This window comes from Dermacentor silvarum, chromosome 7, assembly GCF_013339745.2.
Source record: "Dermacentor silvarum isolate Dsil-2018 chromosome 7, BIME_Dsil_1.4, whole genome shotgun sequence".
Lineage (NCBI taxonomy): Eukaryota > Metazoa > Arthropoda > Arachnida > Ixodida > Ixodidae > Dermacentor > Dermacentor silvarum.
In genome coordinates this window covers 95164263-95191993 of record NC_051160.1, presented here as the reverse complement: position 1 = coordinate 95191993, position 27731 = coordinate 95164263, and the positions used below count along the sequence as shown (strand labels likewise).

At 45.4% G+C, this 27731-nt stretch overlaps 1 protein-coding gene across 3 annotated transcripts; it reads right to left on the bottom strand.

The window, feature by feature from the left end:
- Positions 1-645: 645 nt before the first annotated feature.
- Positions 646-27731, bottom strand: LOC119458287 (copper homeostasis protein cutC homolog). 3 transcript variants are annotated; one of them, XM_037720121.2, is made up of 9 exons: positions 27603-27731; positions 25340-25418; positions 24019-24130; positions 19229-19397; positions 17084-17124; positions 15859-15897; positions 10759-10892; positions 8462-8489; positions 646-5021 (listed from the first exon to the last, which is right to left on the bottom strand). In XM_037720121.2, exons 2-9 carry the CDS (start codon positions 25349-25351, stop codon positions 4831-4833), a joined length of 726 nt encoding a protein of 241 aa, XP_037576049.1. In that variant the 5' UTR covers positions 25352-25418; positions 27603-27731; the 3' UTR covers positions 646-4830. The 3 variants fall into 3 exon arrangements, with proteins under 3 accessions (XP_037576049.1, XP_049526970.1, XP_037576050.1); XM_049671013.1 differs by lacking the exon at positions 27603-27731 and adding an exon at positions 27292-27562; XM_037720122.2 differs by lacking the exon at positions 27603-27731 and adding an exon at positions 27296-27562.

Genomic DNA, 27731 nt, shown 5'->3' with positions numbered 1-27731 from the left:
TCCATAATCTGCCACTCGCTCAGACCCCAGCAGTTGGCAACAGTCTCGTTTCTTGAGCCAAAGACAAGATGCCGAGTGGCTACGACATGCAGAAGCTATTGCATGGCTGAATACTAGCGCTTGCGAGGCTACACTAGCTGACCGTGCAAGATTGCTAGTGGCAACAGCACATAAACATGTCGCAGTATGCCGTGCTTTTTGGTTTGCTTGCCTCAGAGTTTGCTCTTATGGAATGCGGAGTTACACACTGCTTGACAAATAAGTTGTCGCTCCTGTGAAGGCCTTTATTGTCAATTTTGCTTTGCAGACACAATGGCACAGTCATCTGGCGCGGAAAGCTGCCGAGATGTTCCATCCATCCCATTGTGGTATACCAAGTTTGTGTTCGCAAGGCCATGTTATGAGCGAATACGCAATGTACGTGTCGGAAACTAGCAAACTCTAATGCATGGGGCTGTTCTTATTCACACGCACCTATCTCTCACGATTGTGCTAAGAACTCAAACGTCGCCTTGCGAACGCACACGGTGGTTGGCTTTTATGGAACAGGCCTATAGGAGGCTTCAGCCAGATTTTCATAAAACTTAGGCCCAACAGTGGTATGTACTAATCTGGTGAATAAAACAACAAAGGGCGACACTAGAGTTGTGAAATCACAAGGGAAGCAGAACTTTATTGCTGAATACGACAGCTCAGGTGTAATTGGTCAAGTTGGTTGGTACACACACACACTCTCATGGCAAAGTGCCTGAAATGAAAATTGCACCCTGTCGGACAGGGCAAATTTAGTGTCACTTAGAGTGAGTGCACTCTGCCTTTGGTGTCATCCGTAAGCTGTCAGATGGAAAGGTTTAGCGACCCTCTCTGTAGAATGCACTTGCCAGAAGGTGCGTTCATCGAACTTGCTTCGCTGCGTTGAAGTGTGTAGCCTCGATAACAGTGCTTCAAGAATAAAGAGAATAATACTCAGTGCATAGTCAGCAGCGATTCCGAAACCAGATTTTTATGGTTGTTAATGTTACGAACGTCGCCGTGACATGAGTGAAGCCAAAACATTCTTCAAACATTCATTTTTGGCACTTGTGAAATCGTCCGACTTGGAGTCCGCCAATATGACTGTCTTGATTTTGGATATGTTCCTTGCTTGTACTGGTTTGAAAGGAAATTAAGTGTTGACTATGTTATAGTATTTCTATCTCTCATTCAAAGGTTCTTGTAAATAAGCATTTTATTTTTTATAATGAAACAGTAATCGTTTATATAACTCTAAATGCTGAGAATCATACGAGCCCTATGGCTTCATAGACTGTCATTTGCATCAATCCCGAATGACACTACATTCTGGCGTCTAGCACCATACTGGCAAATTGGCACTTGGCGAGGCGAAGTGCACACTCTCAAAGTGTCACTACACTGCCCACCTGACTGGGTTATCACACAAAATACACATCTCTTGAAGGTGCAATTAGCGTGCACACGTCCAAACCCTGCACTCATGGTTTCCAGGCCACAAAAATAACCTCTTTTAAAAGGACAGCACTTTCTTTGAACACCCACTGCAATCTGCCGAAATTTGCGAGCTCAGCTGTGCGGGCTACACGATGAAACCATCGTGTAACCAATCTGAGCTCTTAATACTCGTCGGCTGTGGAAGATGCACGTACGACACACATATAAATATATAAAAACAGATGGTGAACTGCGGCATGTACAAAGCAACAGCGAACAGAACCTGGTTATTGTGCCCCACCTCCCGCATACCTACCAAGGCAAATGCAGTGTCTCTTCAAGTTGGGATCATTTTGCTTTCAAAGCTAGACCACCACTATCACTTCATTGCCTTGTACGACAGCAAATAGGAAAACGGCTGTTGCTTGTCCAAGCAGTTTTAGCATGTGCCATTTTAAGGTCCATTTTCTTTTTTTCAGCACCCGAAGGGAGCATTAATGACTGCCTTTCCAACTAATAACAATCAAAATTCGAGTGCTTGTAGCAGCAAGCTGCCAAAATGGCAATCGGTGAAGTCCATTTGTGCTCTAGTCGCATCATTCAGCCTGACAGAAGGCATTAGTGCACCGTCTGCTTTTCCGCCAGGCGAGACGTTTCTGCATCTCGTAATACAGCCTTAGTTGCACCACTAGCGCAGCACAAATGTGCGTATCTCCAGGAACAAGTCACTACTTACTCTCAGTTCGTAATGTGACATTGTTGCCACATTTCTGGGGGACCAGGCTCAATGGTGCAGCTTCCCTCTCTTAGCATAAAGCTTTGCAAGCGGCAAGGCAGCAGTATTCTAAGTGCATACAGGCTGAACATCATGTGCTGTGCTCTGAAAACTGACACACTTCACACTACTGTACAATTTGGCACAAACAGCAGTCAGAACAGAGTGGTCTTTTCAGTTGTCGTAGGTGACGAGCAATGACCTGGTAAGTAGCACGGCCGAGCCAGATGGGACAAGAAAAAAAAATTGCTGGCTCTTCTGTAATCGAGAAGATGTAAGCACAAAATGGCTACCATATGACGTCTTTTGCTGCCTGTGGTGCTGCCGCCTTCAAACGCTTTTTTTCTTTCAATAGAGCAGCGCGCTCAGCATCTGTCGCTACTTTTTCTTCTTGTCGCGTCGAAGTAGTCGGCTGCAAATGTGTGGCCAACTCACGGACTGCTGGTGTTCAAAAGAGCACAGGCAACCCTGTCTCCACGTCAAAAGATGACAATCAAGTGAGTGGTGCCCTATATCTGCCTTTTGAATGTCACGATTGGAAATGGCAAGTAAAACTTCAGCATACTAGAAGTTACAGCTTGAGTGATATTGGTGACAAACATCAGGAAGAATTCGGAAGCAATATTTTTTATAACTTGTTTGGAGAGTAACTAGCGCATGTAATGTGGTCCTGTACCAAGGGTTGGGGGCCAGAGACTGCATTTTCTTGACTTTTGAATGGTTGCCCGGATCTAGTTTTTTCTCGCAACGATGCCCGGATGTTCTCGTTTGAGTGCCCGAATAACGGCTCTGGCTTTTGGCTCAAGGTCACTTGAAGGCCACCGACAACGGGAGCTAAAAGCATTCCATGCTTAAAAACGTCCCGGCAGTCGGCAGTTAGCTGTGGCACACGTGGCTGATGCTGCTATAGGGGTTGCCAGATTCCGAGTACTCTGCGCCCAAACTGCCAGGTAGTAGGTATTTCCTACAAAAATGTTTGGCTCCTCTATTACTAGGTAACTTATATAATTTAGAGCAGATGTCATACTGTACCGTGAAATTCAAGCTGCGATATAATTTTGCATAAACAGCCATACTGCAGTGGTCAAACATCATCATAATGAATAACGTGATTTTAACGAAACGGTTTCTCATAGCAACATTTGGAATGTTCGTCGACGGCGAGAAGTGGGATACTTCATCGCGAAACTGGTCAAATAATGCATTGCTCTGCCTAAACTGACAACAAATTTGCAGATAGGAATCGTAAAAGCAACGCACTCTTATTGAATGTCTGAAAACTAGTGAGCAGAACTTATCTGCCTCGTACGTTTGCTTAGGAACTGGTGCCTCTGCACAACAACCGTGGCTCTCCTGCTGCAGAATCGTTAAGAACATCTCCCTTGAGACTCCAGTAAATTTTACTTTGAACAGAAATGAATAATCAACAATTTCAAATATAGCAATTTCTCAAATCGAACAGCAAGAATGACCCCATTCATATTTGAAATACATTTGAACCTACTTACATCGATCGATCAGTTTTAACGACCATATTTTTCAGTTCACTTAGGATTGTCCCACCCTACCCATTTAAACAGCGTCCAGATATAATTAACATTACCCATGTGCCGCTGCAACTACAGCTGCAATGCATTTCATACAGCAATGGATTAACACAGGTACCTCACGGTCTGCACTTGGGCCGTGGCTACTGTGCAGCATGAAATGGATGTGCAGGCAGGAGGCGATGTCGAGCGCCAAGGAAGAGATGCAGTTTCTTTTGCTAGTATCAGTGCCACCGAGCGGTTCTGTCGCGCTGCCAGTGATGGCCATTGCAGCACACATTGCGGCCTTGATTACATTCACTGCAGCTTATGTAACCGTAACATTTACCGGCAAACGCTGGCGACGAACACTATGCACGAAGGCGAGCTTTCTGGTAGAAACGCAGCCTCTTCCAAAGGCTTGCTTAATACAGCAACAGATGATCAGTAGCCGGTCAGCCCAATGGCAACAAAACAGTTGGCAGATGAGCTTGGTAAACAAGAAGTTTGCATGGATCAAGACGCACGCGTGTCGTGCTGCGAAGAAAGTCACGAGACCCTCGACATTCTGTGCACATTTCACGCAAGCTCTCCTACCAGGTTGAAGGTGCCCACGATTTGCATGGGATGATGGAAATTGCGGCAGATTTCATGCAAGGTACGAACGAGGACGACAGAATTCTCCAGTAAATAAGGAATAGTACTGGCATGGTAAACATTTGCTGTTCTCTTGTTTTGGAGAATTCAAACACTTCTTCCTCTTCCAGCATATCATAATTAACAAGCTTTTACCGTGCAATTTCTTGATCCACTCACTGGATAAACTGGACCTTTCTTCCCATCCCAGCAAAGCTGAATTAGTGGCATTTTACCATACAATCTCAATCAACATTTACCTCAATCCAGGAGAAATCCATACATGCTACTCACAATCCCATGCTGGCTTAATGATTGCAGTTCCAGAGAACTCTGATAATGATTACTTGCGCCCCAAAGCATCACACGTGCGTGTTACCAAAGGCCACTGCACGAGCCTTGAAAGACACACTCTTTGGTCGCCGTGATGACTGCGTGGCTCGTCTACAAATGGCCCTGTGCGTAGACAATGGCCAGAAGGGAGCGCACTCGAGCGGCACTGCAAACCCGCAGCTCGCCGAACGACAGCGCAGATGCCGCGGCAGTGGGGACGGGCTCGCTTGCGGATGCATGTACGGTCCGGACTCCTGTAGCGTGCAGCACGTGGGCGAGGTTGGACTCGCTGACACCTCCGCCTGCGGATGACAAATGTGAAGAGCAGCCAGTAAGGTATACAGTCGCCGATCGATAATTTGAACTCGACAGGAATCGGCGAAAAGCTAGAATATACTTGGGAGTCTGAAATATCAGATTTGCCAGAAAATAAGTTACCTTATTTCAAAATTGTCCAGGAAAGCTTGTGAACACGTTGCTACAAGCCCCTACACTTGCCTGCGACCTAGCCTGTCAGTACTTTGATCATTCTCATGCTGTCACTACAGACAGGCAAAGGTACAGTCAATGCATACACCAAATACATATTGCCTGGTAACATAATAGAAGTTGACCGCCCTGCGATAGCTGAATGATCTCGGATTTTTTCGCAACAGTCACTGACTAGTACTTCCTTGACACAATCACCTCCCTTGTCAGCGCAGACATTAACTCTTTCCTTACCACAGCACTAGGCATCAATCACCGGTGACCGACGTTTTTTGAGCGCGTATTTTAAAAAACCACCGCGCTCCTGGACTCGTAGCGCCATCTCGGTGATTGTATACAAAGTAGAGTTTTACATTTTTTACCACGTAGCGAAATTTTTTTTTAAAGGGCGCGCGAGATCAAAGGTTGAGGTGCAATTGAGCGGCATGATGGCGTCGACATCCGGAACCGCGCGTGCTCGGAAGAAAGCATTTTTGCTTGATCCTGACAATCCTAGAAGCGATATTTTGGACTTTTCGAGCAGTGATGACTCGGACATCAATGTCGCGTTCGTCGGAATTTTGTTTGGATGAGGAAACTTCAGCAGATCAGCCGGGAACACCAGCTGTTACCTGCCAGCAAGTTTCGTTTTCGCCTCCCGTTTTGTTTATTGGTATCTACAACCGGTTCAATTGCCCTGTTGGTGTCCAAACTATTGTTTTCTTTATTTATGGTGTGTCCACTTCATTTGAACAAGACGTGCTAGCACCAGTTTCGACCCCAGAGAGATCCGGGGATTGACCTCGGGATGATGCTTCGTAGGGGTCCAAAGCGGCTGGCGAGAGCTCTCGATTTTTTTTTGCCCGTCTTTTACGGCAGAGGTCGTTCTGCTATATGTATAAACACCAACAAACATGCACAGGACCCATATCCTTGACAAACCAACGTACAGAATGTTTTTCTCTGAAGGTATAAGTCTATCATTAGGAAAGTTTGCCAGTGAATTTCATTAATTATTTGTTTGGTAATTATCGTTTCCTTTCCGAAATGTACTTTTGAAATGTGCATTTAGTGCTTGTGTTTTTGTATATAATATTATTCTGTAAATTAATCTTTTTTCTTGAAAAAAAAATATCGTAAGTAGGACCAACCTAGAACTTGATTCACTATGTGTCATGTAATTTTTCTTAACTCTAAGAGTACTTTATCTATGGGTATAGCTCTTTAAAGAAATGTTGCCAAGAGATATATCAACAATTCGTACATTTTGGAATTTTTTTCCAAAATATTTTTGCCAGAGATGTTACTTCTTACTCAAAATTTTTAGAAACTTTTTAGGGTTTGTTTTGTTGAGTAATTCTTTTTATGCCATTAAAACTTTTTGTATTTCTTTAAAATAAATATTACTTGAAAGCACATTCATTTGCCTTCACTTTTATATACTGCATGACACGGTAAACTTATTAGCTGTTGCACAACAAATTCCTAACTCAAGCATACAAAAAAACAGTCAATTTCCCCATGGTAAGGAAAGAGTTAAGGGTAGAGTTGGCACCACTGGAAGCTTGATGATACTAACTGACAAACACTTGCAACAGCAATCAAACAAGTCTACCAGGCTGCATCACAACTTGAAATATAAACGAAGAAACTCTGGCTGGGCACATAGAACTCGGGCAAGATTCTGCCAGATGTTGCATAAGTCATTGCCATAGATTCTGGGGTCAATGCTGCCAGTCTGCCTGCCAAATTTGACGGAGAAAAATACAATCAAATATGATGCAGGCCTTCTAAGGGGTACAGTACATTCCAAAAGGGCCCACCCCTTCCTTCCTCTGACAGCACATGTTTGCACACACATCTAGCTGCCAGTGCAAGCCAGTCTCGTCAGCCAGGCTGCGAGGGAAACGAGAATTTGTGCAAGTACAGTTAAACCTCGATATAACGAAGTCGGTATAATGGGCAATTTGCTTTGTTATATCAAAATTTTGTTACACTGATATTCAACCTTTTATGCAAATGACTACAGTCAGCAATGGATTTTTCTCACACGGAAGGGGCCGTAAAATTTTCTGAATTATTGGGCAATCAGAAAAAAAAAAATAATTTCGTCGGATTTGAGAGTCTCCGACGAATAATAGGGTTCCATGCATATCTTCACATCGGCAGTACGAAGCGAAGTAGGCACTCCACTCCACCCCCGCGGCTGATAGCGTCCCGAGTGTCGCCCGCAGTACGTGGGATGATGCTATCATGCAAAGTGCCAGCAGTGAGGCGCGAATGCACCACTTCCCTCTCGCTTCAACGTGTCTCCGAAACCCGAGATTACGCAACCTCTAGCACTAAATGCACGGGAAGACAGCCCACATGATGCCATGCCATCTCGGCACGCCCAGCCTTTGCACCCGCAGCAGATTGCCTCTAAAACAGGGTGTGCAGGCTGCATATGCGCTCAGCTGCGCTGATAGTCATGAGACGTGCACCAACCTGCTTCCTCAACCCCATCGTCGCAAGGGCTTGATCACGTTACCACGAGCTAGCTCACTCCCCTCGACCCCTTTCCCCCTTGCTCGTGTGGGAACAGAGTGCTCATCAAGCCACCATCTTTCTCGGCTCACCCTCGCACGCTGTCACTTGCACTCAAAACATACAGTGCACGGGGCGCGATGGGAACTTGGACTTTACACGAAACGTGACGCAGCTCCGGTTCAGCGGTTGCTCTTGGTCGCCCAGCGCGCGAATTGATAGGTGCTTGCGCAAGGCAGCTGCTTGTAATTCAACTATTTGATCATCTGCATCTGCGGTAGTTTCCATTTAGTATTCGGTATTCCTTTGCAGTGGCAGTGAAATCTTATCTTGAAATCATGTATAAACACACTTCATTATATTGAGGTTCTAAATAAACGGTGTTCTATGGAGAAGAAGATAAAAAAAATTAAATACATTGTTATGGCAAGAACTTCACTACACTGAAGTTCATTATATCGAGGTTTAACTGTACTAAGCTAAATGCACCCTTATTTAGTATACTGTCAACTCCCGTTAATTTGACCCTGACGGGACCGCTGAATTTGGTCAAATTATCTGGCAGGTCGAATTAAACAAGAGGAAAAAAAAAACCTATTTTCTTTTAAACTACGTCATTCCTGGGCACGAAACGAGCGCTGCGATGTTCCTGTAATTGACTTTTGACAGTCCACAGTTGACTTAATATTTTCCTTTAGTGTCCCTTAATGTTTAAACACCTAAGATATAGTGTACAGACAGCACTCACCTGGCATCAGCTGTATTCTGCCCTTGGCCTGAAAAGAAATAAGAAATAGAACAAGTCAATCACTTGACACAAGGGCTGCACAAGTGATGGCATGAACAACGATAGGTTAGTTAATTAAATTCTGGAGTTTTATGTGCCAAAACCACAATCTGATTATGAGGTACACCCTAGCAGGTGAGTCCAGATTAATTTGGACCATCTGGGGTTTAAACAAGCACCTAAACCTAAGTATGCGAGCGTTTTTGCACTTAGCCCCCATCCAAATGCAGCTGCTGTGGCCAGGATTTCATTCTGCGACGTCGTGCTCAGCAATGCAACGCTGAAGCCACTAAGCTACCGCAGTGGGTTGCGTCTGCTGCAGTTAGTTAGCAAATGCTTATTTATATGCAGTGCTATTGCACTATCACGGAAAAATGAAGTGTGAACAAGTTATGGCTAACTACAACACATTCTTTCGTTTTTTAGATGCAAAGCAGCTTATGGTCGGGGCTATGTCACTCTCTCCCTCCCTCCATCCATTCGCCGTGCAGCGTCCACACCCGCACTGCGCATCCTCCTCCCCCTCCTCTCCTTGTCTCATCTCCTCTCCTCTCCGGATTGCGCAACGAATGGCAACACCTGCGGCTCCGCGCGCGATAATGCGAAGCAGCTTAGAATAGAGGCGCGACGGTAGGCGCTGCATACTTAGCTGGGGGGCGCCACTGTAGCTTGAGTGGACCCCATGGCTGCTTTGCATACTACTCAGGGTTCCCCTACGGGAAGATGGTGTAATTTTTTTGTTTTCTTTGGAGACTTGTCATTATGGCAGATTGGTTTCCACTTGTTGCACACTTTTGAGGCCTGGACCACCAATGGGGACAGAAAAGTAGCAGTAGGAAATGGCCCTCTCGTGCTAGTACAGTAGAACCCCGCTGTTATGTTCCCGGGTGCTGCGTTTTCCCGGCTGTTACGTCGTTTTCAGCCGGTCCCGACACAGCTCCCATAGAACCCAATGTATTGGAAACCCCGCTGTTACGTCACAACTGTGGGACCGTTCCCGCATCATACGTTGCGAACTGCCACCCCACGCCGGCCCGAGCGGCCATTTTGACTTTTAAGGTCGCTTGGCTTGGTTGCTTAACGATGGCATTGACCGCCCAAAGTGACGGGGGCGACACTTATGAGGTATTTTTGGTTTCCGCCAGCAAAAGCATGGCCCTTGAGATTCGCATTTGCTATTTAAAGATGACGTCTATGATGCACTTGCGACCCTAAAATTGGTTTTGGCTCATGGATGTTCCGTATAAAATCCAAGAGTGATAACGCCGTCGCCGTATGTGTGAGTGAAAGCGTGCGAGGGGCACCGATGACCGCGTCTAAATCTCGCGCCCGAAAGAAAGAAAAGCAGGGAGGAAGCGCGCCTTCTTCCGTTGCGCTCGAGGCACCGGCGAAGGAGGAGAGGGGGGGAGGGATAGTGGGCAGCGTTGTGCTCTGGCATCAGCTGCTGTACTGCGCTGGAAGCGCAAGGTCGCGTGGGCCGTATCTTGAAAGCGATCTGCGGTGGGGGCAGAGTCTATGCAGTGTAGGTGCGTCGGCGGCTCATAGCTTTGTGGGTGCTGTGTGTTCTCAGCGCTCAGTTTCCGTTGAAGCAATAGACAACAGTACGAAGGTCACTTCGCTCGCTTCTGCAGCGGCGCGTAAATTCCTCACTGCCAGCGTTTGACAGCGCATGTCCGCGCTCATCGAGTGTGATATGTTCATGTTTGCCTGTGGGCGTTGACACCATGCTTGTTAATTAAATAATAAGCGAATGTTTACAAGTTTATACGGACGATAAAACTAGTATTCTTACTTTGTATAGCTTATCGCAATCAATACTTCGGCTGTCGGGCGAAACTACGACTTTTTTTCGCACGTAAGAATTAAATAATATTGTGTGCAGTTCAACACTACTCCCATTTCTCAATGTTTCCTGTTTCCCGGCTCTTACGTTATTTTTTACGGTCCCGTGAAATACGTATCAGTGGGGTACTGTACTAGGAAGCAACGAAAATGCAAAGTCAGCCTACAGAGGGAAACATACTGGGGGATAAAAGTTGGATGAACAGGGGTAACATGCCCCAAAATGGCTGGCCGATGTTTTGTTAAGTGGACCCATCTTCGTCAAAGGCTCGAACAATGAAGATGTTTGAGCCATCGAGAAAAGTAGACATCAAATAAGCTAAAGAACATTGCAGCAGGCCACGTTCGCATTCTATTTGTTCACGATTGTAGAAAACACGACGACAAGTCAGGCAACCAGCTGCTAGTGCACTCACCTGGTCGGCAAGTCTAGCGAGCAGCTCCAGGCCGTGATCCACGCTGGCAGCTTGGCCGCTGGTTAGCAGACGCCGAAAGCCAAGCTCGATCACCTGCTCCAAGGCTGTCTGTGGATTCCGGGCCACGTCAAATGCTGCACAGGTGAGCAACAATGGTCAGTCGGTCCCAGAGGAACTGCTAGTTGGGCGAGTTAGATCGTGTGCATCCTTATGCAAACAGGGCGGACTGTACTATGCAGGCGTACTGCATTCTTGCTTGATCGTCTAATATGTACACACTAAAAATAGTCTACACCCTTTGGAGCATATCTTTGTCCCACAACAATAATCGTCATCTGTCTTTCGTGCATTGGCTTTTCTAACTCTGTGCTCACTACTTTCCTGTCAAGAATGCTATGTCACGCCAATAATGCACATGCCATTCCTGATCTCGAAGCACTGGGCTTGCATCGGTAAAGTAAGGAAAGGTACGCAAGATAGATACGATTACTAGTGGGGGACAAAGATTTACCCCAAAGTGTGTAAACTATTTTTATAGTGTAGAGTGCGTGCTTTTTTGTACATTAAGGAGCACTGCAATATTTTTTAAGTGTGGTAAGAAAAATGTTTGTCCTGTAGACCATGGGTTCTCAAAGTGGCTTCCGCGGTACCTACGGGTTCCGCAGGCCCCTGCTCGGGGTTCCGCGAGCCACTGATAAATTTTCCCTGGTCCCGCTCCCGACAAGTGTCTAAAACGGCGAACACGAGGTGCGCTTGATCCAAAGAACCTCCATTACCCATGCCCGAGTGTCAAAAAGCACATCACAGTGCGTAACAGCAACGCGCGAACTGTGCAATAAATACGCAAGCAGCTTGTAGCCACCCAACCTCTGAGAACGGGCAGCGCGCCTAAGCTTTCGCACTTGAATCTCGGAGGCCGTAACTTACCACCATGCGCCTTTCTCCTATTTGTAGATAGGGTAGGTGCCGATAGCGTGCGCACTGACCTATACGTTGAAGGGGAGAAAAAAAAAAAACGCGGAGCACCGCAAATGCGCGTCGCAGAAGAGCAAGAACGGCCTAGCGTCCAACCGAAACGAAGCGGCGCAGTCCGCATCGCCGTGGTCCTTAGCGGCAATCGTACGAGGCACGTGACTGACAGCAACGCCGAAGCGCTTCGTGCCTAATTGTGCCTTTAAAGCCTTTATTCTTGCGTTTATCGCCACGCGTAACACCGCGTTGGCGGCTAGCCGCGTGCCTCCGTAGTGCGTAGTCGCTATCTCTGATCGCGTCGATAACCACCGTAGTTTCGTCCGCAGCGGTTGTGGCAAATAGTAGTTTCGTTTTCACTCGATGCGCGCGTCGGCTGCGTCGATAGCGACCGCAGTTTCGTCCGCACTTCTTGCAGCGAAAGGTAGTTTCGTCTTGACTTGGTGCGTGCGTCAGCCGCCTGCCTTCTGAACCGCAAGATCGCCGTCCATGATCGCGTCGATAGTGGCCGCGGTTTCGTCGACAGCAGTGCGGCAAGCAGTAGTTTCGCTTTTACTTAGTGCAAAGCTGTCAAAGATAAAAAGCACTGGCTACATCGCGATGGACGGACAATTTGTTGGCGAGCAGCTGAGTGGCGAAAAAATAATCGGGATGTGCGCCCGTTGGTGCAAAGCGCGCCGCGAAGGATGTCGCGTGGCCTTCGCCGCTGCTAGCGCTAATCAGTCATGAGATGAAGAGAATTTCAGCTTCCGCACTGGTCTTGTGCTAAGTAGAAACAAGATTTGACGATTCATTGAGTAAATAAAAGCGTGTTGACGTAGTGCAGCATTTGTTTGTTTTCTTGATACCCTCGATAATTCGGTTAAATCGGGGGGGGGGGGGGGGGGGGGGGGGGGTTCCTTGGCACTTTATGGAGCTTAGCAGGGTTCCCTGGGATGAACGTACCTGAGAACCCCTGCTGTAGACGATGCTGCCAGAAATAAGCGAGTCAAATATTCTTCTGCTGCGTTCAACAAGGAGCCCACAATCTTGCACAAAAGATCACTCACTGTAACCCAAAACTTTTCAAGGCCCCCCCCTCTATTATGACCAGCGCTTGACATCCCAGAGACCGCAGTCTTTGGCCGACTATTCTTGATCACGAGATACTCTGCATAAAAGCTGAAACTTGTCGGGATTGTTGTCATCATGGCATGGTGATGTGCATTCATCATTGATCAACGGCAAATCATTCACCCTGGCGCACCGGGGCCTAGGTTAACTTGCGAGCGCGTTTCTGGTGCATGTGCCGTGCTTAACTGTGTGAGTTTACTCCAAGTTCATTGTTCATTAAATGTTATTTTGTTTTCTACAATACCTTTCCTGCTCGTGACGAGCTTCTCACGGACCCTTCAATGAAGCGGCCCACTTCAACCTGCCCTGCACACTCGTCCAATCTTCCAGCAAATGGGGCTTTTGGTGCTCTGGGTACCTTTGCTAAACGCCAATCCTGAAGAGTTACTATTAAGGGTGATCAAATAGTAGAATTTTCTATTCGAATCAGATGTTTCATTATTTTAAACAAAGTAAATATAAAGTGCGGAGTCCTTCTGGTTTTTAAAAAATTAAGCTTATTTATGGTATTGTACATACATCATGTAATGGTGCTTGCAACTGGATGTCCGGTCAAGTGAGTAGCTTGTGAATAAGAAAACAACTTTCAGTTATCTGGTGCAACACTGAGAATGGCAGCTATAAACATCAGAGCATCAAAGGTATGTTGAGTGTGGTGTTTGCTGAACAAGAGATGTGTGTTACTACAGCAAGCCGCATGGTTTTAAAGGAATAGAAATAGGTTAGACTGGTTAAACAATATATTGCTTTGCCTAATTTGAGACACCCGATTCGTGTATAGATTCCCTAAAAGCAAGGCATCCAAATTTATTGAGTAGAAGTTCGTGAGCAGGCATTGTCTACTCCGTGCGTTCGCTCAGGAACTGATGCCTCTGCCTCTTTCGCATCATCTCTCCGTCAAGATTTTAACTGTTATCCCTTATATTCGAACAGAAAGAAATATGCAACAATTTTGAATAGCAAATTCTCAAATAGAATAGCAATAACTAGTCTTCGAAATTTCGAATGTTTGCACACCTTTAGTTACCATAAATGCACTGCGGAGACAAGAAAATGCAAGAAAGGAACAGCAGGCAGGACACTGCTATCAGCAGCACACCAGCAGCATTGAAGAGGATTGGAAAAAGTAAACATTGCACTCTTCAAATCTTCGTAATTGCAGTTGCCGACGAATTATTTGGACTCCGAAAATTTGGACTTGATGGATATTCCGGACTTCATAAATGCACTGTCAGGGTTCGCATAGAGCTAATGCAATTTTGCAACAGATTTTCTGGCCCAACTTAGGCCCTAAAGTTCGATTTTCCTGACTAAATCACTCGTTCTGAGCCATGCTACACGATCTTGGGAGACCGCCATGCCAGATTTTCCACCCGGCTTGGTCAGGTTAGGCTTCCAGTGGCCCGCTCTATAGCCTCCAAGATTGGGAGGTGCACGCTGTCAGTAGAGAGCGCACACCATCCTTCGGTCTCGGAGGCCATGCTCGCTCTTTGGCTGACAAAGCCCTCCAGGGGGCGCTCTTTGTTTTCTATTTCGGTCAGCACTATCGTCACATTCACTTGACACAGGATCCATGTTGTCTTTTTTTTTTTCTTCAGTTTCGGTTGGCATTCTGCACGTGGTGCGTCCACAGAACAACTGTGTCTCGGAGACATTGTCGCATCTTTGTGTGCTTGGTGCCACCTCCTGTGCCTTCGTGAGAGCCGAGAGGTGCGAAAAAAACGAGCGTCGTTTCTTTAATCTTTATCTCTGCTGGCGGAGATCGCTGACGCTCTGTTGTCTGTATACGGAGACGACATGACTCTTGTGCAAATTCTTCGCAATTTTTTTTAAAGCAGCTCTAAGGGCCTAATAAATGTAATTTTTTGGGGGCTGAACGAACCATGCGGATTTTTCAGTCTCTGCGAGGGCTGGAAATTCGGCCGGCGACTGTATTACCTATTTACTCGAATCTAACGCGCACTTTTTCCCTATAAAACAGGTCCAAAAATTGCGTGCGCATTAGAATCGAGTACGACTCTAAATCTGCGCTACCATATAGCCATCGGCATTTCAAAATGGCCGCCTCGTGCGCGCTTCGAGCCTAGCTGTCGTAACTTTCACTATGTGCTGCAGCACTTGTGCTTCGGCATTAGTCTACCGTCTGTCTTCCTGTTTTCTGCATTTGCTCTATCAGCGTGAACTGCCGAGTTCATCACGATGCCACATTTAAAAGGAAAGTGATCATGTGCACGAGACGGACGGAAATCGGGCCGCATCACGGGCGTTCGGCTAATCCGAAACTAGCGTGCGGGACTGGCACAAACAAGAGAGGATTTTCGCCAGCAAAGCAACGCGGAAGGGTTTCAGTGGACTGAAGCGGAACGTATTGTGCGACGATCCACTCGGCAATACGTTAACCCTATCTTGAAAGCGATCTGCGATGGGGAGAGTTGGCCGCGCGTGGTGTTTTCACCGTTTATATTTCGCGCTGAAGCGACAGGCATGCTAGCATGAAGGTCAATTCAATCGCCACGCTTTGTCACTCGCGTTTTGACAGCTAGTTTCCGTGGTCAACGAGCGAGATGTTTGTTAATTTAGTAAGTGAATGTTTCCAAGTTTATATGGCCAATAAAACCGCTATCCTTATTTCGCATAGCTGTCTACTAATTTGCTATCGTAATCGTTGCTTCGTCTTTCAGGCGAAACTGCGACTTTTTTCTATTAATCGCAACTTTAGTGCATCGGGAGTAAATATTCGTTTTTTCCAAATGAGAGAAAGTTGTATTTCTGTATGAAAGCATGAGGTGCATAGTACTGTAAAGGATTTTTTTTTTCGGTCATGGAAAACGGGTGCGCGTTACAATCGAGGGTGCGTTAGAATCGAATAAATACGGTAGGCCTTTTTCAGAAACTTATGCAGGAATGTATTGACTGAAAGACACTGAACTCGCATCAGTGCGTTCTCAGTTTGGAAGAAAAGTGTCACAGGGGCCCTTTAAGGTCGGGCATCCGAGAGACCATTCAGCTGGTGCTTACCTCTGTGGAAGGTGGTGTCCGCTTGCGGACCAGCAGCAGCTGCATAATTATAAAATGGTATAATACAACTGACCATTCATGTATAAGGGAGATTTAGAAATAGCATGGAAAGCAGCTTTGCGCACCCAGGAACACGAACTCCTTTGTACACCTTTACGAGTTCTTTTGTGCAATGGACGTCCCCGTCCCGTAACATTGGGTCCGCTATTTCTAAAGCTCTACTCAACACTAGAATATTTCTCAGACAGCCCAGCAGAAGTGTGCGCAGAGATCAGTAGAGGAAACTTACGATACATGTTACCAGCACAGAATCAAGTGGTACACAGAGAGAAGACACAGTTTGTTGTGTGGACACAGTTGCATCCCGTTTGAATTTGCACTTATAACTTGTATTGAGAATCTAACAACCAACTAGCCAAAAGCATTGGTGTTAGCAGACAGAAAGACACAAATTAACCATTAGAATGGGTTGACGTTGACTGGAGTGCACTAACAGGCACAGCATATGGCTCACAGAAAACCTGGATGGCAAGCGTGGCTAACACCTTCATTTCACACAACTGTGAGGATGCACAAGCAAAAGCATGAATAGAAAAGAACAAAAGCATAGTCTGGGCTCTGTATTTGCAATGCCTCTGATGCCACTTTGGCTACACTGAGCTATTCGAGTATCTCATTTACAGGACTCCCCTACAACAGTTGAAACCAGTTATAATGACCCCAGTTTTGATAATACTCAGATGTAACAATGAGCAGCCCTGGCACTGTGAATGTGTGTGCGTGTTCTATGGCAGTCTACGATTAATAAATTGCAATATGTGCCGTAAAGTAATTGAGAAGCTAATTAGTGGACTTTTTTTTTAATTAGTGGAATCTGTGTTTCGATTCCTCAAGCTAGTAATGTTCGCCTCTCCAATAATCTAGCTCATGTATGATGTATCTTCTGCATTCTGCCCTTTGAATACGAGTAAAACAGTTGTTAGTTTTTGGCCATCAGTTCTAGTTAGTTTTATGCACTGTCCTGCTTGTTTCATCCTGAACATTTTGCCTCCTGAATGAGGATTAACATAGTTTGCACATTGTCCTGCATGTGTGGCAATCTCAGCTTTGTGTCTTGTTAAACTATGCAGTGCAGCTTCACTTTGGTAGTTACTAGTACATTCAGTGTGTGCGCACTAGGTGTGCACGACCTGCATCAAGTGCACAAACAAAAGCCAGCACTCACCAAGCAGCCGCTGGCAGGTGGGCATGTCAACATCACCTTCCCTAGAAAAAAAAAAAAAAAAAAAAAGGAGACCAACACCTCACCACACGGAATGCACTTATCTCCCGCCATCGCTGAGAATGAGCAGCGTCTGTTCTCCCAACAACCGCTATGTTACAGCGAGACCTCTTGTAAGATTGACTCTGTTAGAGTGGCGGAGGATTTTTCAAAATTATGTTATAGCTCCTCTGCAAAACAAATGCTGATTATTGGAAAACATAAAATAAGTCGAAATTCCCTTTTTTGTACCTGAAGCACTACGTCGACGGGGTGAATGTGCATACCTTCGATACCAAGAGCCTATCAGCTTCGCAAACAGTGCATCCTTTTTTATTGTTTAATAAAAAAAAACTATTCTGTCAATTTTGTTGCATAATTATTAATTTAATGACATTTAAGTGCATCACAGTGCACAATTTCAGAAAGCTACTCTCAATCCAGTGGCTAGACAGCTATCTTTGGCCTTGGCTGTGGCAATCGTGTTTGCACCAGCCGCGGCCGCTTCGGTTACTTTGGTTGAGCACGCAGTGTTTTGCTATGGCACAAGACAGCGATATGGACATTAGGAGCCACGCGTAATGGTCCAAAGGGGACACCCACGCACTGATAAAGAGTCTGGCAGGACCATTTAGGAGACCTGCAACCCCCCCCCCCCCCCCAAAAAAAAGTTAAAGCGCCCGTCGTGCTTTCTGCCATGTTGTTTGCCTGATCTTCTGCTTGGCTTGACTTGGTTGCCAGTGTAATGAGTTAGTGATCCAACAGCACGATGTGAAAGGGAGGGTCACTAAAATATTTTAATGAATTTTAGCATATTGGAAAATAAGGAGTGAACAAAATTAGGTTTGCCACTGTTTTTGCCTCTTTTTTTTACTATCGTCATTGTCATCATTTTCAAATGACATTAGTTTTTGCCCTGTGATGGCGTGCGCTGATAATGACATAAAACCTCACCAAATATCACTAATTGGAAATGGTATTAGATCTGCCATGTGACAGGGGTTCGTCTTTAACGTTATTGGGCCATTCTACTTGAGACAGGTTTGTCTTGAGGACACGGTTTATCAATGTGACATTACTTTTCTTTAGTGGTTCATCGTCGTGTGGATGCTCTTTGCTGGACATGTTATCGAAGCCAAGAACCTCTGTGTGAAGAACCATTCCAGGAAAGGGTGCAATGTATGTGTCGCTTCCGTCTCTACTCTCTGGCGCCAGTATAGCTACTGTTGATGGCATGTTGGCGCCAGCATCAGTGCTGTCCAAGACATCATTAAGCCTTCCCGGTGTTTTCGAATAAAACTCCACATGTTTCATTCCTTGAGCAAGAAAAATAAACAAATGAAGTAAGCGTTCATCCAAAGGAATAGAGCTGTTTGCTCTTTATTTACCAAAAGTACAGAAATAATTTTCTGGCCATTTACAACATACTATCGCACCCTATTTGCCCAGCGTTCTATATATAGGACGGCCAAAGTTGAAGCCTTCTAATTTATGACGTCTTTCGAATGTCGCAGCAAAACTTGGTGACATGAACTTCTAGCAGCACAGGAACGAGCTGAAGAAGCATTGGAATATTCGTGCCATCGTAACAGCATGCACACACTGCGAACAAACTGTCCGCATGTGGAAATGAGTGGAGCCACAAATATATTGGCTTGCATGCAAAGAGGTAAGAATGTGCTGGTTTTACTGCAGGTAGCGCTAGTCTTCAGGTATAATTAAGAGGCTATCGGCCATCAAAGAAGTGTTCTACATATAGGGCACTGGGCATACATATATGGTTTAATAACAATGGGGGGGGGGGGGGGGGGCAGGAAATGAAGAGCCATGAGCATTGTCGCTGCCTTCACTTCCCAGTGGTCACTTCAACTTACCCGCGGCCGTAAGAAAGATACGGGCTAAGATATAAGTTATGGGCGACAGAAGTTGCAATAAAATAGATGTAAAGGAAATACGAGGACATAATAAACATACACAATTTATAAATATCATTAAAAACAGTACTTAATCAAGATCTTTGCATGCTTTAAAGTACAAGATCATTCTCCTCCTTTGTTTGTAAACGACAATTCAGCTCCAAGCAGTTGGGAAACTAGTCACAATCATCACCTGGTGAGTGCCCCAATGACAAAGCCGTGTGCGCCGTTCTGCCGAAACAGGGTGATGTCTGTCACCATGGCCTCAACTTCCTCAACCGTGTAGCAGAAGTTGCCAGCCCTCGGCCGCACCAGCACCATGATCGGCAGGGGAACTCGCTGCCGGATTGCCTGGAACAAGCCTGCGCGATGTTGGCAGCAGTGGTTCAATGTTCAACATAAAAAGGTTGCACGTCTGTAGGAGCCAAGTATATTATATCATGAATTTGCAGTGTATGGCAATTAGAGAGCGATAAATAATTCTACACATTCTCATGCGACCATAGCTAATTAGATTGTGCAGTCGAACCTTGATTTAGCAAACACAAAATACGAGGCACCCTAAAAATTTCGTTGCCCACGCATTATCTGAACGGGCTAACCTAGGCCATGATGAAACCGAAAATATGCAATTCAACACAATACTGGCTATGGCAAAGTAAATGTTTGTTCACATGCAGTTAAAAACACATTTTTCGGGAGACACACTCTCGAATGGTATTGGCGATCAGCCCCATTTGGGGATATGATTGTTTTGCGTGATTCGGAACAGAACACGTCAGCGACTAGGAGCAACAGTGTTGCTTGCACTGTGCGCTATGCGAGGAACGCTGCCACCTATAGATAGTGACACTTCTGGTACTAAGTTGCGTGACATCTGGAAAACGTGATCGTATACCGCAAAGCTATTGACAATGAATACAGCCCCGTATGCGCCAGCGTTTTGGCCAGTGGCTTGACAGCACAATGCTGGGCTTGTCTCGGAAGGCTTCATTTATCACGATGCTCCCCCGTGTACGGCAAAATGACGGTAAAGTGTAAAGAACCGTCTCTCGAAACAAAAATTAAAGTTTTGAAAGTTTTGGATGGTGGTTGCAAGGAGAAGGATGTAGCAGTGTAATTCGGGTTGGGGCAAAGGTCTACGTCGTCAATTATAAGGCCAAGAAGGACAACTGAAGGCCCCTACGTCAACAATACTGAAGCATTACAGAAAGCATGTCAGGTTTTGCAATTACAGTAAAAACCCGGCGATACGATCACGGCTGGTATGAATTTCGGTGTGATACGAATTCGTAACATTCCCCGGCCGAAATACATTGCTCTTAATACGAAAAACATTGGCTGTTATGAACGCATTGCCGCGCCGCTGCGTATCATACAAACGCATGAGTAACAGCAGCGGCGACCGAGCCAGCGGAGCGACCGGCACAGACAAGCCGGCACAGCGGGACCAGGGCGGGATCTGGACGGGATCCATAGTCGCCAAGCAATCGGCTATGTCATGCTGCTGCGCAATCTCTCATTGGTTCCCCCGTCAAGCGGACCGGACCACATCACAGCCTAGCTAGTGCTTTGACTGGCGAGAAAGAAGACGAGGGCCGCAACAGCAACGATGACCGTGGCAGCAGCTACGACGGGCAAAACTCTCCCTGCATTCGACGTGTTGAGACGTTCAGCGGCGTGCAAAAACATTCGTCAGATCACGCATGCGCACTTTTACGCCTTTCAGAAGGCGACCAATGCCGATTTGGGCAACAAGAAAACGCACACAGATAGTAGAACCCCGTTGATACGCTTTTCAAGGGACCGAGAAAGAAAAAAAAAAATTGCAGTTTCACCTGAAAGACGAGGCAACGATTGCGATAGCAAATTAGTAAACAACTGTACGAAGCAAGGATAGTAGTTTTAATGGGCCGTATAAAGCTGTAAACATTCGCTTACTAACTAAATAGATGAGCACGGTGTCACGCACGCACAGGTAAACACGAACCCATCTCGCTGGATGACCGTGGGAGCTAGCTGTCATAACGCTGGAGTACGGAAGGCAGCAGCAGCTGTCTCTCGCTTCAACGCGAACTAAATGTCAAAAGCACAGCTATGCTATCCGGCACTAGGCGCACTGTGTGAATATCGCAGATCATTTTGAAGGTGAGGCCCGCGTGCCCGTCCACTTTGCGCAAGTCGCAGATCGCTTTCAAGATACGGCCATGTGATACAGCGCACGCGCCATATCGACAGCGTGCCTGTCGATCGTTTGTTGCAACGTACAAGCTGGCTGCACCGCTAAATTTACGTGACTGCCGCATTCAAATGCAACGTAAGATGCAGGAAAATTACAGATTGGCGACGTATCAATGGGAACTTAATAGTAGGAAGTAAATGTAGGATTAAGGTCGGGACCGCGAAAACATGACATAGCTGCCGGGAAAACGCAGCAGCGAGGAACATATCAACGGGGTTCCACTATTAGGAATTTTTTCTGCTAAAAATAAATTCATTTTTTTTTTGTTTTGCACATGTTTTGACGATACGAATTTTGGGTGATAGGAATATTTCACGCAACCCCGCGAGGTTCGTATCACCGAGGTTCTACTGCATTCTGGTGTCAAAGAAGTGTTAGCGTGGTTCAAGGACGTTGGAGCGTCTTTCATCCTCCGCTGCGCTCCGCTCGTTCTGCCGTTTACGCCAACGCTCAATGCAGGAATGGGCAGCTAAGAGCTGCACTCTAAAATGGAGCTGGGCAGGTCATGTAATGCATGGCGCAGTGGCCTATGAAAGTTACAGAATGGGTGCCAAGGTAAAGAAAGCGGAGTCGAGGACGGCAAAGAATTAGGTGGTGGCATGAGATGGGGTAAGGTGGCTCAGGAGAGGGGCAAGTGGAGATAGCTGGGAGAGGCCTTTGTCCTGCAGTGCACATACATAGACTGACGACGATGATGACATCACTGGCACGCCGCGGGGACGAACCCGGTGATGATGGTGCCGTGGCGTGCCAGTCATGTCCGACAGCATGCTTGGTATTGTGCAAGAAGGATGCTAGTAGCCCGTCACGTCAGTTGCCAGTCACGCGAAATCTTGCCAAAGCTATTGTATTCCCAAAAGTGAACGACTGAGAATACCGCCCCTGTTGGGTGGCTAGCGGTGCCAATGCACAGAGTCATGCATGCACTTCGCTTGTGCAGGCGCAATCTTGGATTTCTTTCACCTATATTACTGCGTGCTTTGACAATGAGTATCGGATATAACGAAATAATTTTAGTGTTAGTGGCAACTTCATTATAACGAAGTTTGACTGTACACCAAGGAGTCTGGTGATTGCTTTTATTTTTTTTTATAGTATAAAGCCCAAATGTACTTTTTGTCAGTTATTGGATACTGATAAATTAACAGAAAACATGCTGTCCTAGTGTTGAATAACTGATATTTCTAAACTAAAGCTGTATGATCAGGAACTTATTATAACCTGCACATTTACAATTGTAGCATTTATTTCTCATAACCCACTCCTCTCTGTAATGCTATTGGCCCTGAAGGTACAATAAAGAAAAAAAAATTACAGCACAATACAAGACTGGCTTAGATTAGTGATTAAATTCCTTTATGAATATGAGGCTAAAAGTACCAAAAAGAAAATAAACTACCATAGGCACCATCAGAATCTCGGTTAAAGGTAGTGGAAGTAGTGGAGACAAGGATATGTAATGCAAGCAGTTATATAGGATAGAGGAAGGCATTTGATTCATCTCCCAATTGCTGCGCAGACAGTGCTATGCACAATCCAAGTGAGCTAGTACGCTGTGGCATATTTTTTTGTTTTCCCCTGACCCTTTTGCTCTGAGACTGGTATGGGAGGGTGGAATATAGGTGTGCTCAGATAGAAAAAAGATGTTCAGGGTGTCCTAGCTACCATGCAACAACCCCTAGAGAAAAGCAAAGCCTTCTATGCAGACGAAACCCATTGTATATTGTCAGCATCCTCCTAAAGAAACCTCGTGTATCTTTTTTTGTTTTTACCATTTCGTCTTTAATGAGTGAATAGCAAAATTTTTAGTTGTTACATTTATGGCAGATTTCTTATCACTATGTGTTACAGCACACTCAAAAACAACAATTTTAACTTTTGTGGTGCAGCACCTCGTGTCAGACTTTTTCATCTTCAGAAAAAAGCCTATAAAATATTTAAAAAACTAACCCATTTTCTCGCACATCACACAACAGTGACGCTCTCAAAAATGCCATAAGGGAACTAAATGCACTCCACACCTAACATGGTCGATGATTAAAAAAAATTTTTTTTGAGAACGTGTTTATCTTGTATGGCCAAGAAATTCCTGCTACTGCAACAAGCCCCGCGGCCAAGTGCACAACCACTTCTGGAAGCACTCGGAAGACTGCCAAAGACAAGTTATCAAATATCGCAGCAGATGCTGTCAGTTCACCCTGTGGCATCAATCCATACATAGGCACGGATAAAGCAGCCACCTCGGAAAAAAGCTGACATGTGATATGTTGTGTCCGAAACAGTCACTAGTTCAATTGCTGCATGTTTGAGAGCAGCAATGCTGTGGCACACAAGCGAGGTATTGGGTTCAGCTTTTTTTTATATACTACTTTGCGTGCTTTTTTTTAAGCAAACGGGAAAAATCCACGAAGTTGACAGCGCACTTTAAACAATTGCAACTGGTGTAGTATTCGAATGCATTCTGAAACACAGTGCTGACATACAGTATGCCGTAAATATAATAATTGCAAAGGTTAGTAATTGCAAACGAATTAGGATTACCAGAAAATATATGCAACAAGTATTCAGGTTGCTGCTGATCCCACACTGCAGTTGGTTTCATTCGCATAGAAGATTGCTCTTCCTTTTTTTTTAACTTGGTGCATAATCGATGGCACACCCTGTATGTATGTGTATATATATATATATATATATATATATATATATATATATATACATATAGGAATCGACATGCAGCTCACCAAAGCTGGGTGTGAGTCCTCCGACAGCCAAACCAGCACATAGCTCCAGTCGTGTGGCCCCAGACTCTGCAGCCGTCAGCGCCGATGCCACCGAGTCCACACATACCTCCAGCTGCACCAGGAAGCAAGCAACAGAGCACACTTAGCACCGGAATTTGCCCAGGAAAAAGGGAGAGAATGATCAGTGAGCTCATTCACTCCGAAAAAAAAAAGAAAAAACCTGCAGGAACGAGCAATGATGATTTCAAACAGCCGAACACTTTTAGAAAGCTATTCGCTTTATTAAAGGAATGGTGCCCTTGAAGGTGTTTATCTGTTGCAGACAGGAAATTTAGGTAGCATTTGTTGTTTAGCATAGTTCTGCGGAGAACAGAACACTTAACCAGTACACCTGTAGCAGTGCCGGAGCCCTCACCTGCAGATGCCACTGGGGGAGGGCAATCCTACCCAAGCACTCCTTTAGACGCCCTTTAGACACCCCAAAGCTCTGTGCCAAGAGGCTGTGTGCCACGCGCCTGAGAGAACCAGCTATTAGATTACATGCACACCAACATCATGAAGGCATGTCTTCAATGGTGCCGTGTTCTACCATCGCACTGTCACCCATTGCCTATCTTCACAACTTTTGCAATAGCCCTGGATGCTTAATGAAAAATGACAGAATATTTATTTCATCGTTGCAAATGCCATATCTAGAACTCGTAGGTTGTGAGAACTAAGTTTGCATTGTTTCTTTTTTTTTTTTCAAATGTGATAAGTTTACCGTTGTTGATGAAAGTAACCTGCAACATGGTGCCGCGAGAGCATGCGCTGACTGAAAGTCCCGACTGCCAACCACCGACAACAAACCAAGAAAACGGGCTAAAGAGCTAAAGAAAGCTATTCGCTTTAAAATCGAACTACGGCTGAACTCTAAATTTCATGGCCTCATGGCTTCCTGTACCAATAGACAACAGCATGCAGTCGAATCTCATTATAGCAAAGTCGCATCAGACATTCACTATAAGCATATGTTCGCTACACAATGCTATCCGTGAGAAAAGTTTTTTTTGTTTATTTACTTTGTTATACTAAGGTTGACCGTACCCCCCCCCCCCCCATCCACTGATCCAACTTTTTCGAACTAGAAGGAGACCGAGAAAAGCGTCCGAAACTACCTATATTCCAACAACAAATTTCACGTAATTTTGCCTCCACCAGCAGCTGGAAATCTAACTAATGCGTCTTTTCCCTATCTAGCACTATTCCTATGCTCATCTCTATTGCAAACTGTCTTGCGAACTTGCAGAATGTGTGGGGCATTGCACCCTCTTTGACATACCTCGAAAGCCATCAGTCAGTTGTCGTTGACCTTCCAAGCCAGCGTAAGGAAGTTGAACACGAAGATGAGGAACGCACGCCTGAAAAAATCAAGAGGTTCGAGAGCACTGATCAACACAATTTGCAAATAGTGCTTCAATTCCCGCTGCGCAAGAGTGTGCTGCTAACTTTTTTCCTTTTCCTAAGACATGGTCTAAGAGGAGGCCGAGATAAATGGTGAGCAATGCCCGATGGAGTCTCGGTTCCCTTTACACAAATACACAACACAATTCGGCAAGACATTCTGCATTCCAGAAAATTCTGGAATGAAAATGCAAGTACATAACTTCAGACAGTTTAAAACTGTATAGTCTTAACCAATAGGTATTAAGAAACTGTGAGAATAACATTGAGCTAATGCAAATTACACGTGGCTCATATTACGAAACTAAAGAAATAACCAATACTGCAACAGAACGTTGCTTTTGGTGCACTTACCCAGCAAAATGGGCTACTACTAAAGAGTTACATTTTTCGTGCTCTTCACCAATACCTGCCCTAATACAGTTTTCTCTTACCGGTGCAGACTTTCAATTGTACACCACATCCCACAGGTCGCTACAACATGTTCTGCCAGGTTACAGAGCTCCAATGTACATCCCCTTCTGCTGCCGTGTGCAGTACTGATGAGAATAACAATATATAGAATGTGTTGCATACACCTTGAAACACTTCGGTCTGGACCCAAGCTGCAAGTTTGAATAATTTGTTCAAAGCGTCTTAGTATAAAACAAGTCTGAATGTAGAAGACTGGATGTTTGCTCTCGGCATCAGTATGTCACCATGCAGCAAGTTCACCGCTTTTATTTTTCACTGTGTTTTACATCAGCCACATTTTCCCGAGAGGTTAGATAGGCGTCTTCTCAGAATTCCAGAAATGAAATAAATAGTTGATGTTCTCATGTCTGACATTCTTGTAGAGACTTCTCGCATGAAGTCCACACTTAGCAAGCTCAGCGAGTTGAAAATTCGTAATCCGTTCTTCAGCTGTGCACTTTTCACGATTCTAAAGATGCAAGAAATATTGTGAAACTACACTTCCATGGAAATCATTAACTGGCGCCTGAAGGGGCACATAAGAAACAGAAAAAGAGCAGGTGTGCGATAAGAGTGCCTTATCTGCTACATGCTGCGAGTTAACAGCAAGCACGCAATTTGCTGATGCCTCGATACCACTTCACTTGGCTAGTAATAGGGGGCAATGCATCATGTGAAAAATGGTGTTTCCGAAAGATATCAGAAGGCCACGTTATCAGAGATCAAAATACCGATAAATTATTAGATATGCAAGTAGAGAACTAAACAAAACCGTCAAGACCAGTGCTCTAAGGCCTGCGGAAAAGCTCATTTAGCCGAATCTGAACGTATATTCGGCGTCCCATTGGATTTTTCAGTGGTATCCTTTTCAGACACACAAACACACAAAAAAGAGCACTGCAGCCCCCCTGACTTTAAAATACATGTGCGCAGCTCAGGTGGCAAAGGGCTGCTGAAAGCCTTTCGGCACGGCTAAAATATTTGTATGTGAATATGAGCCTATCAATTAGGGGCGAATATCTTCAATATCTGTGATGTAAGGCGACGAAACGTGTTCAGGCTCGTCGCGAGCTGACTGGAGCATAGGCGTTCCGTCAGATAAGGAAAGGCGATAACTCGATACCGAACTGCAAAGCTGTTTGCGCTGTACGAAGCTTTAAAGATTGTAGCTTCGCGAAAAATATGCACTCCGCGCTTTATGCATTCGTAGTTTCTACATCTTGCACTAAACGTTTGAACGTGATCTACGTACCCCCACACGCGCACGAAAATTATCGCTCTCTTTTGACCAATGTTCACGCATCATCGCTGTTTGACCAGAACGCCGGCATCCAGGCAAACTTTGTTGTCACCAGCGTACCGGCAATGTAAACTCACTTACAGCAGCAGCTTATCTTGGTCTCGTAAATTCTTGAAGAAGTTCACCGGCGACCGTGAATTATGCCGGAGTTCCCTCGAACCTCTCGCAGGGCATCCAAGAGTGTCAAATCAGTCATATCAAGTTGTCATCCTTCGCTTATTCCCGCCGCCATAGCAAACACACAAGTAGTGTATGGAGCGATGCCAAAGGGACAAAGGCCCCAAGAAATCCAGTGCTTTAGTACACTGAACCCGTCTCCAGAGGCGTGCGTTGAGGCCGGTACAGCTCTATCATCGTCCACAATAAAAGCGCCTCATTAATACTATACCTTTAGTTGTCCTGCCTCTCTTGCTCTGTCTGTGTAGCTTGTAGAATGTTAGCGCTAGTTAGCGTCGTTAACTTGTCAGTACTAGTGTAACTGAAGGAGGCACTACAGCCACAGCTGTTCTGCCAAACA

What these genes read in the sequence shown, in the direction of transcription:
- LOC119458287 (XM_037720121.2), bottom strand. An exon ending in CACCTGCCAGCGGCTGCTTG is followed by an intron (nt 15,898 to 17,083) that starts GTGAGTGCTGGC and finishes ATAATTATGCAG; the next exon opens with CTGCTGCTGGTCCGCAAGCG. An exon ending in TCGCTAGACTTGCCGACCAG is followed by an intron (nt 8,490 to 10,758) that starts GTGAGTGCACTA and finishes ATTTCTTTTCAG; the next exon opens with GCCAAGGGCAGAATACAGCT.